This window comes from Manihot esculenta, chromosome 4, assembly GCF_001659605.2.
Source record: "Manihot esculenta cultivar AM560-2 chromosome 4, M.esculenta_v8, whole genome shotgun sequence".
Lineage (NCBI taxonomy): Eukaryota > Viridiplantae > Streptophyta > Magnoliopsida > Malpighiales > Euphorbiaceae > Manihot > Manihot esculenta.
This window is the reverse complement of record NC_035164.2, coordinates 8,199,717-8,215,926: the sequence shown is the minus strand read 5'-3', so window position 1 is coordinate 8,215,926 and position 16,210 is coordinate 8,199,717. Positions and strand designations below refer to the sequence as shown.

Sequence of the window (16,210 nt, the reverse complement as noted above, 5' to 3'; positions counted from 1 at the left end):
GTGACGCATTTCATTCGATCATATGTTTATTACACTATTTTTATGTTCTGCTCACTAGGCTCTTGTAGCTTATCCATTTCCCCTAACTCTAGGTTTGCAGGATCAGAGTTAGCTTGGGGAAGCCGGTTGAGTTGCTGGTATAGTCTTTTGTAATAGCATAAATATAGACATGTATTATTTGTTATGGTTTTAAAATTGTGTTTTGCTCTAGTAGTTGTCTTGTAATCCCTATTTTCATGATCTTTATGTAAAAATTTTATTTATGAGTTATGTTCGAACTAAGCTTGAGGCATGTGTTGCTTACTATACTGGAGCATTTGATGAGGGCTCTAGTATGAGTTTATGTTTTTAGTTTGATACATGCACAGGCCGAGTCTTGATTCATGAAATGTATAAGTTTTTTGTTATATCGTGTGATCATGTATAGATTTTATGAAGTACAGGATGTATAGTAGGCTTGTTACGGGTTCCGGCGACCTTAAGTCGATCTGAACCCTAGTGTCGATAGTGGTCCGATTTCCGGATTGTTACATAAATAGTTGTACATCAAAATAAATAATAATTATTTTTACAAAGTATATGATTTTATAATAAGAAAAAAAATTACTATTAACTCTATGTGGTATAGAAAAACTCATTGATTGATATTTAGATCAATCAATTTTTTTAGTGTAAAAATAAAAAAAAGTCTTTTAATTTTAAAAAATACATTAAAATATTTATAAATTTTTAAAAAATTTATTAATTAGTTATTTTATTAATTTTAGTAGTTAAAGATTATAAAAATAAAAAATTATTATTTAATTTTTATAATACATAAAACTCATTAATAAATCAATTAATTTTAAAAAATACATTATAATATTTTTGAGATTTTAAATAATATAATAATTAATCTTTCGGTGAATTTTAATTATTAAATATTATAAAATTATTTATAATTCTCCCAATATAAAAATATTAATTAATAGATATTTTTATAAAATTGAGGATTAATTAATAATTTTTCACAGACATTAATAAGTAAAAGAAAAAGAAAAATAAAGAGAAAATTATTATATAATTTTTAAATTTTTAAAAAATTCATTAATTAATTCTTATAATTTTTAAACTCAATTAAAATATCTCTTATTATTTATAAATATAATTATTTGATTTTTCTGTTATATTTCCTGTTAGTTAAAGAATTTTTTTTAGTGAACCGATAAAAATAAAATTTTAATATCGAAAATACCGCTATATTTTTAGTTGTCAAAACAAAATAAATTTCTTCTGAACTTTTAATTTTCTTTTTAATTAAACAAAAAATTGAATTCAACCCATCATGAGATCAAGACACGATGCTTGCCATCAATCAGTAAGGCCTTATAAATGGAAAATCTTGAAAATTAAGCACAAAAGTTTGGATTTCTGCAAAAAAAAAAAAAAAAAAATTGTTTATTCAAGAAACACACAACTTTATAACCTGAGGGGGAAATAGACCCAATAAAGAGTAAGCTTACGATGAGATTGTGAAAGAACAAAATTGGAGAAATTAACCCTAAAGATATAATGCCAAAGAAGTGGAAAAAGACAAAATTGGAGAAATTAACCTTAAAGAGAGCATGCCAGAGAAGTAGGGGTGAGCATTCGGTCGGTTCGGTTTAAAATCGAACCGAATCGAATAAATCAAAAATTAAAATTTTAGTGTTTATAAAAATCGAATCGAATCGATTTTGGTTAAAAATCAAATTAAATCGAACCGATCTGATTCGGTTTGATTCGGTTCGGTTTGATCAGTTTCGAATTTTAATAATTTTTTATTTTTTACACTTTATTTTTAGTATTTTAAAATTTAATTAAAATATTTTAATTTTAATATGATTTAATTTCTCTATATTATTGAAAAAATATATTATTATTACTAATCAGTTCGGTTCAGTTTTTTCGATTTTTTTTTGATTAAAATGGAATCGAACCGAAATCACTGAAATTTTTGAAATTAAAAACCGAATCGAACTGAAATATATAAAAAATCGAATCAAATTTTTAAATCGATTCGATTCGATTGACTTTTCAATTTGAACCGAATACTGCTCACCCAACAGAGAAGTGGAAGAAGGATAATTTGATGTCGAGATTGAGGGTTTACCTACTTATTTTGACCCGCTTGAACAATATTGCAATTGCAAGATTCCTTCTCTCTCTCATGATTTCTTAAATTCTTCTAAAATTCCAAAATTCCCTTGTAACTATGTTGAGTTAATCTTGGCAGCCAAATTACTTGTTCGTCAATTCCAAAATTCCCTTTAACTATGTTGAGTTAATAATTGAGGGATTAAATAATAATTTTTTAAAAAATAAAATATTTAATTGTTAAATTAATAGAATAATTAATGTACATTTATTAAAATTTAAATTTAAATTTTTTATAAAAAATTAAAAATTTATTAAAAATATAATTAATAAAATATTTATAAAATTAAAAAATCAATTAATAAATTTTTTTATAATATAATGATTAAATAATAAAATATTTAATAAAAATAATTAATTATTAAACTATTTAAAATTAAAAGATGCTTTAATGTGTCGAGAAATTAATTTACACTATAAAAATTAAATAGTAAATTTTTTTATAATAATAAAATAAAATTATATTTTATTAATTAATTAAATAAATGTGTATTTTAAAAAATTAATTTGATAAATAAAAATAAAATTTTGAAATTATTAATAATAACATGATAAAAGTTGAAAAAAAAAGAATTTGATATAATGTGTAAAAAAATTAATATTTCTAATTTTTTTATTTCAAAAGCTTTTTCTAATAAATAGTAAAAATACAATACAAAGTATTGAACAATTTTTTTTATTTTTTATTTTTTATCAAATAAAAAATAAAAAATTAGAATGAAAACAGACGCACCTTAGTTCAAATATCTATTTTTTTAGATAAAAAACAGAAAGTTTTAAAAAAAAAAAAAATAAAAAGAAGAAAAGAAAAGAAATAAATTAGTGGTTCAGAAAGCCCATGTAACAATTCCCCAGCACTGAGTAGCTATGACAGAGATTTTGATGGGGTAATTACACTAAAACCTCACACAAACGCACTCTTCGATTGTCATATTCTCCGCATCTGAGTCTCTCTCTCTCTCTCTCTCTCTCTGTCACATGCACTGAGTCTCTCATGGTGATCGCGGCTGCTTCTTCCCTCTCCTTAGGTAATCGTCTCTGAAAGCTCTCACCTTTTTGTTTTCTCCCTATTTTTGTTGTTTCTACTTTTAGTTTATTTCTTTTGACGAATGCAAATTGATTTTTTGAATGTTTATCAATTTGTCAAATACCCATTTGTATTTTGATGTTATTGAGGACAACCCTTTTGATATTTTGCTTAATTTCAGTACTCTTCGTTGAGAAAGGCTGGATTTAGAGATTTCTGTTTGGAATTTTATTAAAATATTGAAGCAGCCATTTCAGTGCAAAGTTATTGGTGGCTGATCACGGAACTATTTTTTAACCGTTCATGATTTTTGTGTGAGATTCTACTTGAACGTGAATTTTTTGGTTACTACAATGAAATTTCTTGAAGGAATCCTCGATTGAATTTGTGAGTCCTAGCTGAAAAAGGCATTGCTATTGATTGCGACTGCGATATTTTAACTACGAACAAATCTTAGATATAGAATAGTTTGTTTGAATGTTTGTTGTTAGTATCTTTTTAAGCTGAGCTGCTTTAGAAATGCTTAAAAAAAAAAAATCAGATTTTGGTTTTGATTTTAACTTCACTTTGCGGCCCCCTTCTGTGTATTGCACTTTCTTTCTCTTAGAATCTAATTCGTAATTATTGGGGAAATATTGGGAATATTATGGAGGAACTAGGCGAGATAGAGATTTTTCTGTGAATTAGTGAAGTACCAATTTCAATTTCATGTTTTATAGGAAAGTCATTTTGACCTTTTTGAAAACTCTTATATGAATTTAACTCAACTATGGTGCCTGATAAGTTAGGAACTCAGCTCGGTGAGCTGATGATCTCTTCTCTGCTTCTTCACCTTTTCAAACCTTTATTATACTTTATTTCAAGATATTTTCCTGTAACATTTTTCTCAAACCTAATTTCAGGTCATTCCCACTGTCAATTATGCCATGCAGATGGTTTTTCTTGCTCAACATCATATAGGGTCACAAGCACTTGGATCAAATCTCCCATTGACAGTCGCAAACCTTCTGATTGTTCCAGCATAAGGCATGTTTTGTTTCATAATTTTATAACTAATATAGGAAGTAGGAAATCATGTTCAAATTGCATGGAATTGATTCAGGTTTCCCCTTTTCAACTGATGGCGTTTGTAAATGATTTGAGCTACACACAAATTTCTGTTAGGACCAATATACTTAAATAGTTGTGTTCCCAGTTATTTGCATTTAGAAGGCTGGGCTGTTAATGAGGTTCTCAATTCTTGCTTTGTAATAGATTACTTTCCCAACACATTTCCGTGGAAAAAATGTCTTGTTTTTCATGTTAAGTTGCAGGTACAGTAGTCCTTATTTTGGAACACAATTCCATTGGTCATCTGCGGGACGTGATCATTGCCTTTGGAAAGTTTCTGTTGCTGCAGATTACTCTGATTCAGTTCCTGATTCATCTAGTTACACAAATGAGAGAAGTTATCATCCACTTGAAGATATCAAAGTCAATAGAAGGACCCGGGAAACTCAGCTTACCTCTGCTGAAATGGCTAGGACAACTGTTGAGGTGCTTGCTTGGATAATTTCATGGCTGTGAGAATTATAATTTTGAATTTACTTAGCCTTGGCTTAATAAGTCATTCTCTTTGTAATAATGTGTGGTGTGCATTTCATTGTATCTTAGGCTAACAACAGTGCTTTGCTGGTGTTTCCGGGAACAATACACAGTGAACCACATGAACAAATTTCATGGGCAGATTTTCAATATGTAATTGATGATTATGGAGGTCTGTTCTGGTTGTATTGTTCGTAAAGGATAATTTTTAATGATATTAACTTGATTTGACCTAATCATTTTATTTTCAATTTTCTTTTCAGATATATTTTTTCAAATTTTTGATGACAAAAACATCTTACAAGATCCTGGAGCTAGTAATCCTGTGGTGAGGACATACTTGTTTTTTGAAGTGTTATCCCTGGCTGAAAGTAATACATTTTAGCAGTATTATTGTACAAATTGCAGGAACTGCAAGTTTTGGAAGACCTTGGGTATCAAAAAGTCAAACCTTTAGAACCCCAGCTAGTTGGATGGTTCCTGAAGTTCCTTTTGAAATATAATATAATCTAACCATAGTTTACTAGTTGAAACTAGTTCATAACTATTACCTTGTATGTATTGCTTGTGTTTTCCATATGTTTCTGTTTTTAATAATTTATGGGTTATCATCCACAATAAATTGTGTTTTAATGTTTATATAACTTGTTCAAGATGTTTATTTCAAAGATTTGATGAGAGGTGAATGCAAATTCGTTTTTCATTTAAAGGCTTAACTGTGGACAAAATTTTGAAAGACAGAACTGTATGAGAAGTGTTAAATTTGGGGCAGGCCTAATTCACTTCAAAAGCTAGCTCAAGGGGAGGAGTGCCTATGACCCATATAAGGGGTACATTACCCCTTTCCACAACCGATATGGGATTCAGCACACCCCCTTCACGCCCATAATTTTACTGGTGTATGACATATTTATGGGAGGCCTAATATCGGATGGGAGGCTCTGATACCATATTAAATTTAGGTCAGGTCTAACTCACCCTAAAAGTTAGCTCAAGGGGGAGGAGTGCCTATGGCCCATATAAGGGGAACGTTACCTCTTTCCACAACTAATGTGAGATTCAACACACCTTCCTCACGTTCAGAATTTTACTGGTGCGTGACATATTTATGAGAGGCCCAACATCGGATGGGGAGGCTCTGATACCATATTAAATTTGGGTCAGGCCTAACTTACCTAAAAACTAGCTCAAAGGGGAGGAGTGTCTATAGCTCATATAAGGGGCATATTACCCCTTTCCACAACCGATGTGGGATTCAACACACCCCCTCATGCTCAGAATTTTACTGGTGCGTGACATAGTTATGGGAGGCCCTGATACCATGTTAAATTTGGGTCAAGCCTAACTCACCCCAAAAGCTAGCTCAAGGGGAGGAATACCTATGCCATGGCCCATGTAAGGGACACATTACTCCTTTCCACAATCGATGTGGGATTCAACAAGAAGAATTGATGCAGCTCTGGAATCTGGGAATAATTAATTTTATCTCATTATTGGCCATTTGTAGAACATTATCAGTATGCTGTTGAGTGCTTTCAAAGGCTGTTGAGCCATGTTTATTTGTCTCTGGATTTCACCTGAATATAGTATTCATTTTTTACACTTCTACATGAGAGAGCTTAGGACATAATCTTAATGTTTATACATAGACTTCATTGAAATACTTGTAATAATTGTTTCAAGCTTCCAATAATCTTAATGTTTATACATAGACTTCATTTAAATACTTGTGTACTGTAATAATTGTTTCAAGCATCCAAAATAGCAGATCCTTATAGAGGCATTCATTTTTTTGTCCAGATACACCCAATGAACAGTTTAAATTGTAAGGATGTCTGCTGAATCTGTAATTATGACCTGGGAAATGTTAAGGAACACATTATTACATAGACAATGAAAATAATCATTGCATGACCTGTTATCTGAGGCATAAAAAGGTTTCTGAAAAAGCCCAGACTGTCAGAGAAACAATGTTTACCTATCTAATTTGAAAGTGGATCTCTCTATTTGGCAGATATTAATTTACATAGATACTAGGGTACATGGCATGTGTTAGCTGTTTTGTATTTTCAACAGCAATTGGCAACCTTTACAATAAATTTTTTCTTTACTACTTTTACATATGATGATCATCAGTAAGACTATGCATGTAATTTTCAGCTTTTTTGCTATATCTCTAGTTGTTGCTTTTCTAACTATCACCGCCTTATGTGCAGAATTGTTTGATTGGGATAGATATTCCGATGTATGAGAATAAAAGGGTAGCCAGTGAGTATGATGTTTTTGATGTCAGCAGTGTAGACGATATTCCATTTGATGATGACTACTTTGAGGTTGGTAATCACTTCTCTCTCTTTCTAGGCTGTACTTTGTAACTTAGCGATTTCACATATCACTTTCCATGGCCTTCTAATAGATAGTGGAGCCTGAAATGTCTGATGTTCCAGTTGATTGGGGGATGCCAGATACTTCCAGCTGGATCCATCCTATGTATTTTGCCAAGTGCTTGACAAAGGTAATTAAGTCTTGGTTTCCTTTTGGGTATTCTAGATAACTGGATCAGATGGGAATCTTTCATTATTCTTTGCTATTTACTGGATATGTAAATCTAGATCATTTGTGAAGATGACTGTTGCCAATGCTGACTTGATTACTGCAAAGGATTGGCAATGTTTCAAATTAATATATTTTTTGGTCTTGCACTGCTGTTAGTAAATATAGTTCTAGAAGGACATTACTAATGGTTGGTGTTATTGTCGGTGAAATCTTTTGATATTATAATCTGCCTAGATGTGAAAGATGCTTTGTTTTAAGTGTGTATATGTTATGGACTCTTTTCTAGTATTTGATTTATTTTAGGATTAGATTTCTAAGTATTTTATTTATTTTAGGATTAGATTGCCTTATTCTTTATTTTAGGATTAAATTGTTTTATCTTATCTCTTTGTTTTCTTATCTCTTAGGACTCCTATCTCAGTAGAATTGAGTAGAATTGTGTTAAACAGTAACCCACTATTTTCTATATATATTGCTGGAAAATCAGAAATAATATAAATTGAATTTATTCTTAAACTTGTGGGATCTAAGACTCTCTCATTAACGAGTTTGAGAGCTCCATTTAACGAACTCCTTTTCTATCAACCATTTCGTGACGCGATTCATAACTCGGGACCGTAACAACTTGTTATCAAAGTCTAGCGTCATGGGAGATCAAAATAATCTACAGCAAAATTTAGAATCCCACATCAACTTTTGAAGAACCAACAGTAGTGTACAAAGAGAGATTCGACGATTACTTGAGACATCAACTTTTGAAGAATGTTACCAATAGTAGTGTTAGGAACAAAGAGAGATTCGAGGATTACTTGAGACCATAGCTAAGCAATTAACTTTGGCTCAAGAGGTTGAACAGAGGAAGGACTGAGAGTTTGAAATGGGAACAAACAGCAACAACCAATCAAATTTTTCAAAGAGAACTGAAGATCGAGTTGAGGTTAAACTTGGTCTTACAGTAGTACCATGCTATACTAAGGTGGACTTTCCTACTTATGATGGCACAGAGGATCTATTGGGGTGGCTGAACTGTTGTGATAATTTTTTCCACAATAAAAAAATAGCAGAAGTCGGCAAAGTGGGACTCACGGCATTCTACATGAATGGAGAGGTTCAATTATGGATTTCAAATTAGAACAGGAAGAACCATGATTAACTTGGAACACCTTTAAAAATTATTGTCACTAACGCATTGGACCTTCACTAAGAAGCAATTCTTTAGGTGAATTGGCCTACTTGAAACAAACTAGCAGCTTGGAAGAGTACCAACACAAATTTCAGGCTTTATTAGCAGGGTACACTCAATCACAAGAGATTAATTGAATTAATCAGAATGAATGTGGAACTTCAAAAACCCAGCCAATTAAAAACCCAGCCAATCTTGCAATGGCCATGAGCCTAGCGAGGACCTTCGAAGGTCCTCGAAAAAAGACAAACTGATGCAAAATGGAGCTGTAGGAAATTTCTTACCAACTTGGGTGGGAAATAAACAGTATGCACCATCATTATCCACTTTATTCCAAAACCAAAGCACCAATACTTGTGTCCACAGTTAGTCACAACAATAGTACTCATTGCTTGGGGTGAGCAGCATTCGGTTCAAGTTGAAAAAACCGACCGAACTGAATTAATTGGAAATTTAGTCTGGTTTTTTATTCTTTTTAGTTTGGTTTGGTTTTTATTTTTAAAATTTTTCGATTATTTCAGTTCGATTTGATTTTTTGTTAGAAAAAATTGATAAAATTGAACCGATTAGTGATAGTAGTATATTATTTTTGATAATATTGAGAGATTAGAGTATAACCAAGATTGAAATACTTCAATTAAATTTTAAAATACTAAAGTAAAAAATAAAAAGTCCATTAAAAAGCCCAATCGATCAAACCAAACTGAATTGAATGGAATCAGATTAGTTCAATTCAAATTTGTTTCTGCTCAAATTGGCTCGGTTTGATTTTTACAAATACTAAAATTTTGATTTTCGGTTTATAAATCGAACTGAACTGACCGAATGTCACCCCTACTCATGGCCCTATGCTAAAGAGATTAACTAAAGGTGAAATGGCAGATAGACGTGCGAAGGGGCTGTGTTACAATTGTGATGAACATTATATTGTGGGTCATTAATGTAAGATGTTATTTTGGTTACAGATCGATGATAAAGCACACTCTAACCAAAGAAGCAATCGGGAGGTTTTAATTCAATGGACCTTCGAGCTTGAGGACAAGATCTTTGTCCAAGGGGGAGTGATGTTATGAACTCTTTTCTAGTATTTGATTTATTTTAGGATTAGATTTCTAAGTATTTAATTTATTTTAATATTAGATTTCTAAGTATTTAATTTATTTTAGGATTAGATTGCTTTATTTTTTATTTTAGGATTAGATTGTTTTGTCTTATCTCTTTGTTTTCTTATTTCTTAGGACTCCTATCTCAGTAGAATTGTGTTAAACAGTAATGCTATTTCCCATATATATTGCTGGAAAATCAGAAATAAAATCACAGGATCCTACTTGAAAAAGCGATCAAACCACGTGGTAGTTTTTTTGTAATTACCCCTTTCTATTATGTTTTTGCGTCTTTTCTTATTTAAGTCATGCAGCTTACTTGGAGATATAGTGGTTATTCAGAAATTGAAAGAATTGGCAGTTGAGCATCATGTCAAACATCTTGATTCCTTTATGTTTTTTGCAACTTTAGGAATAAGTGTTAATGTGTTACATTTTGAATGTTTACTAGAAGTCTACAATATGAAAAGAAAATATTACCATAATATATGACAAGGGGAAATTCTAATGCTACTTTATTACAAGTCGATTTTTCTTGTTAGTAACATTCTTGAGGAATTGAACAAGATCCCATCATGTGTGTAAATGCTGTTGTGCACAAAACATATGGATGTTCTGTTATTATATTTGTATACCATTGATCAAAGCTGAAATTTTGAAATGCCTGCAATTTGTTTTCTGTTCAATTGTGCTGCTCAGTTACTGTATATTATTTCTATGATTGAAAGGATAATACAATTTTCTTCTATTTCTTCCTTTTAACAAATTAATATAAATTCTTTTGGTTTCATACAGGCGATTGATATGGAATATGATAGAAAAATGGACAATCCATCAAATGGTGTTTCCATTGTGGGGTGCCTCAGACCTGCTTTTGCCGATGAAGAATCATACTTAAGAAGGTTGTTTCACTTTGAAGATAATGATGAGTATTATTCCAACTGGAAAGGTATTCTTGTGGGTTGCTTATTACTGAATCATTATAATGGACCTAGTTTAAACTGGATCGTGCTAATGGGACTGATGGGGTATTGAATTCTGGCTGATGCTTTGAGTAATTAAATATAGTTGGATTTATTGTCCGAGTCCTAACCTCTGAATTTCACTATATGGAGTCTCCAATTGATAATTTTCTTGGGATTTCTTTAAGATGGAGATACCTATCATCAATATGAATTCATTGTCGTCCATCTCTTTTTGCCTTTAAAATATAATTTACTGTCCAACCAGCACTCTTTAGTGACAGTAATAATCCAAATTTTGCGATATAAAAGATGAGAATTATGCCTGATATTAGCTCTTTGTAATTGACAGTCCTATATTTACTTTAAAGTTCACCGCTATATGTGAATTTTCTTAGCATATTTGGAACATAAGTTCTTGTCTTTTGGAAGGTTTCCACCTTATGTATCCTTTTCACTTGTTTAGATGCTGAAATTTTGAGCTTTAGCCCCAAAACAAATGGAAGCAGGACAAGCTCAACTATTTATCGGTTGGAGATCATGAGGATTGAGCTATTCTCTGTATATGGCATTCAGGCATGTCCATTATACTATTGTTAGTCATATTTTTATGTCCATGTAGCACGACTGCATGGAATTCTTCCTTTTTGAGTTTGGAAGTGGGGGGTTGCAAAGTTAGGATAAAAAGGAGCCAAGAAGGGGCATGTATTTAATTTTTCTTGCCCTAACTGGTTGGCCTATTTCTTTATCATTGTCTTTATATTAAAATGTCACCTTATTTTATTATAATTCTGCATTTGTTTGGGTATGGCAGTCTGCAATTGGTTTAGAAGATTTTCAAGATGCTGAACCTGATATCCTTGCACACTCTACTTCCGCAATTCTGGAACACTTTAGTGAGAAGGGAATCAGGTGCAATGCTGCTCTTAAAGCTCTTTGCAAGAGAAAGGGTCTTCCTGCTGAGGTAATAATTGTTGCAAAATGCCACCCTTTGTATTCTTTTCAGTTTTAATTTGTGTAGAAGTTTGAGGATGTGCAGAACCTATAAAAACACTTCTCGTATGTGGTTATGGCAAAGATGTTTTCATTGTTCTATGTGAACATCCGAGCTAGACACAAGTGTCTTGTCAAGGTTCTATTGTTTTTCCTTTTTGAATGCTTGATAGAATTGGATGGTTAATCCCTGTCCACCCAGATGTCAGTCTTATTAACGAGGGATATATCATTGACAATTTAAATATACTTGAAGGGGTTGGTCACTGTTTGTTGACCACAATCTTTTGCCAGCATGTCCTGGATTGTCTTGTCATAAATGCATTAAGATTTAGGAACAGACCATCTTTCTAATTCATGATGCCTTGAAGTCAATAACTTGTTTAAATCCTTAATGTTTGGATCAAGTATTCTGTAAATAACTCTGACAAGATTATATGTACTTGGGGCCAAAATGTGCATTCAAATGCAAGCTTCCTTGAAAACTCTGTTGGTTGTTTCCTTCCTTCTATCTCAACCCCAGAGAGTGAACCTATAACACTGTAAAAGCTTCAAGCAATTATGGCTGTGACTAGCTTGGAGTTGGCTAGTTTGTTGCTCTGTTGTTGAGAAGCAATGGGTCATGGAAGGAAACATATCCATCAAGCAAGACAAGTGTTGTGTAAATCAAATGATTTTCTATTTGTTTTGTAGGCTTCTTTGCAATATCAGTGTATGTTTGTCTAAGACACGTCAATTTCATGTATGAGAAACTTCTGCATGTGTGCATGTCCACTCACTAGCATACTGATAATTTATTAGTCTACAATACATTTTTCGTGGTATTTTTTGAACTGCTTTAATTCTATGTAGGGAGCTAGTTTGATTGGGGTTGATAGCCTTGGCATAGATGTCAGAATTTTCTGTGGTGTGGAAGTACGAACTCATCGTTTTCCCTTCAAAGTCCGGGTAAGTGCTATATTGTGCAGTCAAAATGATAATTTAAATGGAAAAAAAAGGTTCCTAATTCTGGCAATGCTGACAAATAGATATTCTGGTGTGGATTTCAACTATATAATTGCAAGCATCTGATGTCTGAACTAACTAATAAATGTTGCAGAAGCTCAATTCAATACACAGATGTTACAATTACAATAATACCATACAGACTTTTACTTAGGTAACCAGTTAGAAAAAAAAACTGATTTTATTCCTGATGATCCCTGCCTATATGTTCAGTGGATATTCTTCTTTAAATTTTGCATCCAATAAGTTTAAAATTATATTTAACAGTAGCCCAAAGGTGGTCTGACTTATGCTTTTGTTATTATTTGGTATTCTTATTTACAAGATGCAACATCAAAATGATATTTTCCTTGATATAATCCCCCATTCTCCCATTTTCTCCTTTCAAAATTTTGGTCACTCCCATCTTGCTCATCAGCTGATTTATATCCGCCTTTCAACTTTTTTTGTAGTTTGAGAATCCTATTACTGAATCCTTGAAATTTACTGCATGTCACTGTTTGCGTGCATTAAAGTACTGTGGCAAAATTAAACAGCTTTCCTGCTTGTCCCCATATTGATTTCATTGAAACCTGCAAAGTTGCATAAAACTAAACTTGATTTCCCATAGGGACAATGTAAATGAGCTGAGGGTGCATAGATAGAGAATCATCACCTAACCCTCTGCAAACAGAGAGCCAGCTGCCAAACTTATTCAGTTCCTTATGGGGGAGAAATTTCCCTGCTTGGAATTTTTTTCTTTATGCCTGTTCTATTACCAGCTTTGGAAATGTCTCAATTAGCCTCTCCTAGCTAGATTATCATGATACTGGATTGTCCTTTGGTATTCGTCCTACACCCTCTATATTCTATACTTGTTTCTTCATTGATGCTCTTCCCATTTATCTATGTCTAGCTTTCTGAACCAAATTTACACCACTTTTTGTTCTTTAACTCATTTGGTTTTCATGTTTGCACCTCGAGTCTGCTTTGGAAGTTCTATATTCCATTCATCCATTTCATATAAAATTGCCTGCTTTTGTAGGAGTACAAGATAATAGGACAGTCTTCTGTCGCTTGGTGCAAGTTTGTTGATATTATGAGTTGTTTTAATAAGGTGTACAAAATGTCACGGTTGATATGCAAATTCTTAAATGCTGAATACATCTTTACACCCCCTAAGCTTTACCAAAAAAATTTCCCTGTTATCTTCAATTTTGAAAACTGACACACTCGAACTATCTAAAATGGATAAGATGACCTCGTGATTCTAGTCAGCAGATAGTGTGAATCTTTTGAAACATTTTTGGATTAATTTGAATCCAAAGAGGAGACTATTTGGTGTAGGAAATATGAGATAAAAATGTATGCTTTATATATATATATAACTATTGTTAGATTATTGATTGCTAAAAGTGAATTTGAGCATGTGAACGTTGTTCATCTACCTTGTACTAGGATTGCAAAATCTTAATTCAATATTTAAATGTTTGGATATGTCACTAAACATTTTTAAAATTCAGAATGTCATAAGGTCCTTTTTGGTAAAGTTCAAAGTTTTGATATATTCAGCCATTTTTAAAGTATGATGGAGAATTTTGACAATTTGTCCCAACACCCCTCCCTTGACCTGAAACCAGTCAATTTTCATATGGGGCGGGGTTGGGAAGAAGGTTCCCACATATAATTTACTTTTTAATAAATAAATTATATTTTATTTTGATAAATTGAAATAATAATAAGAAAAGGAAATCCCTGCTGGGAAATCTGCTCCACCTGTTCCTTGGCGGGAAATTCCCCGCCCGACCTGAAGTCTCTGCAGCGCAGTGATGGGAGGAGTGATTCCCACCCCTGACATTGGCTTATTGCCATTGCTATTTGTGGTTGCACAAATGTGCTCTTTGATTTGAAATGGAGGGTATTTAATAGTGAAAGTTTGTGTATTTTGGTTTGTTTTAATATAAGTTATTTAGCACAAAAATTGATTGTTCTTGCTTGGCGGATTTGCAGGCTACCTGTGAGGCTGCCGCAGAAAAGCAGATTCAACAGCTACTGTTTCCAAGGTCCCGGCGAAAGAAATTTAGAAGCCATGCTGATGGACTTAGGGACTCTTGAGTCATTATAGTTCTGTTATGCTATTGTATGTTGTATTGATAAAAGAATTTAGAGTTTTTGAATAAATGGTTTGGCTGGGTTTTGTCATCTTTTCCTCATCAATCCCAAAGGAAGATGTAGGCCTTTAGAAATTCAATAAATTGCCAAAAATTTTGTATTTTATGATTTTTTGTAATTTTATTTTATATTTTAAAAATAATCAATTTATGTATTTTTAAATTTTCACTAATTATATTCAACAGTTGAAAAAAATGTTAAAATTCGCTCAGTGATGTCATGCCATTGTCACATTATGATGTTCTCATATTTTCGCAACAAGGTTTGCACTTATATAGTATTTAATTATTAAATTGATAAAAGCATAATTGTCTTTATAAAATGGCAAATTTACCCTTAATCATAAAATGAGGGTCAAATTTCACCTTTTGGGTTATTTATAGGATGGGTGATAATTAGGGGTGATAATTAGGGTGAGCATTCTAACTGAAAACTGAAATTTTAGTGTTTATAAAAATAGAATTGAATAGATTTTGATAAGGAACCGAACTGAATCGAACTGGTTCGACTCGGTTCGATTTGATTGGTTTCGATTTTTAATAATTTTTTTATTTTTTATATTTTAGTATTTTAAAATTTAATTAAAATATTTTAATCGTAATGTGATTTAATTTTTTTATATTATTAAAAAAACATTATTTTTACTAATTGATTCGGTTTGATTTTTTTAATTTTTTTCTGATCAAAATCGAATCGAATCGAAATAACTGAAATTTTTAAAATTCAAAATTCGAACTGAATCGAAATGTATAAAAAATCAAATTAAATTTTCAAATCAATTCGATTTGATTGATTTTTTCGATTTGAACCGAATACTACTCTAATTGTAAAAAATTTTAAAAGTATAAAGTTTTTGCTAGATAATCATGTTACATCTGTCCTTTATCAATACTAAATAATTTCCTGAATTTCTATTCGCTAAAATAAACTTTAGTTTATTTCTCAACCAATATTAAATATGTTATAGAAGTGATTTACAGATGTCTTATGGAGTGATTAAAAAAAATTAGTTTAAGGGTTTACTAAGATTTATATGCTGTTTCCATTAATGACACAACAGTGAATTTAATTTTTTTTAATAGTTAGATTTAATTGGTAAAAATTTAAAGATATACAATTAAATTGATTATTTTTAAAAAGAAAAATTATTATTTAATCCATAAAAAAATTAATTAATTAATTTATTAATTTTAAAAAATATATTAAAATGTTGTTAATATCTTAAAAGTTTATTAGTTAATCTCTTTATTAAAATATAGTTAAATATTTCGAAACAAATTTAAAATATCTCCTCGATATTAATTAATAAATTTTTTAAAAACGGGATAGGCGAATTAATAAATTTTTTAAAAATTAAAAGATAACTCACTATTAGATTTTTTAAAATGGTTGGATATTTTAATATATTTTTTAAAATTAAGTAATAACTAATAAATTTTTTTATATTATAGATTAAATAATAATTTTTTTT

At 31.2% G+C, this 16,210-nt stretch overlaps 1 protein-coding gene across 8 annotated transcripts; it reads left to right on the top strand.

The window, feature by feature from the left end:
* Positions 1-3,019: 3,019 nt before the first annotated feature.
* Positions 3,020-14,907, top strand: LOC110613814 (uncharacterized protein At3g49140). 8 transcript variants are annotated; one of them, XM_043956012.1, is made up of 12 exons: positions 3,020-3,203; positions 4,105-4,228; positions 4,510-4,738; positions 4,856-4,958; positions 5,050-5,114; positions 7,003-7,119; positions 7,203-7,301; positions 10,424-10,577; positions 11,057-11,166; positions 11,405-11,554; positions 12,436-12,531; positions 12,683-14,571. In XM_043956012.1, the coding sequence occupies exons 1-12, from the start codon at positions 3,170-3,172 to the stop codon at positions 12,740-12,742; spliced, it is 1,341 nt and encodes a 446-aa protein (XP_043811947.1). In that variant the 5' UTR covers positions 3,020-3,169; the 3' UTR covers positions 12,743-14,571. The 8 variants fall into 8 exon arrangements, with proteins under 8 accessions (XP_043811947.1, XP_021610842.1, XP_043811949.1 ...); XM_043956011.1 differs by lacking the exon at positions 12,683-14,571 and adding an exon at positions 14,578-14,907 and having other exon boundaries at positions 3,021-3,203; positions 4,135-4,228; positions 4,516-4,738; XM_021755149.2 differs by lacking the exon at positions 12,683-14,571 and adding an exon at positions 14,578-14,907 and having other exon boundaries at positions 3,021-3,203; positions 4,135-4,228.
* The last annotated feature ends 1,303 nt before the right edge of the window (positions 14,908-16,210 follow it).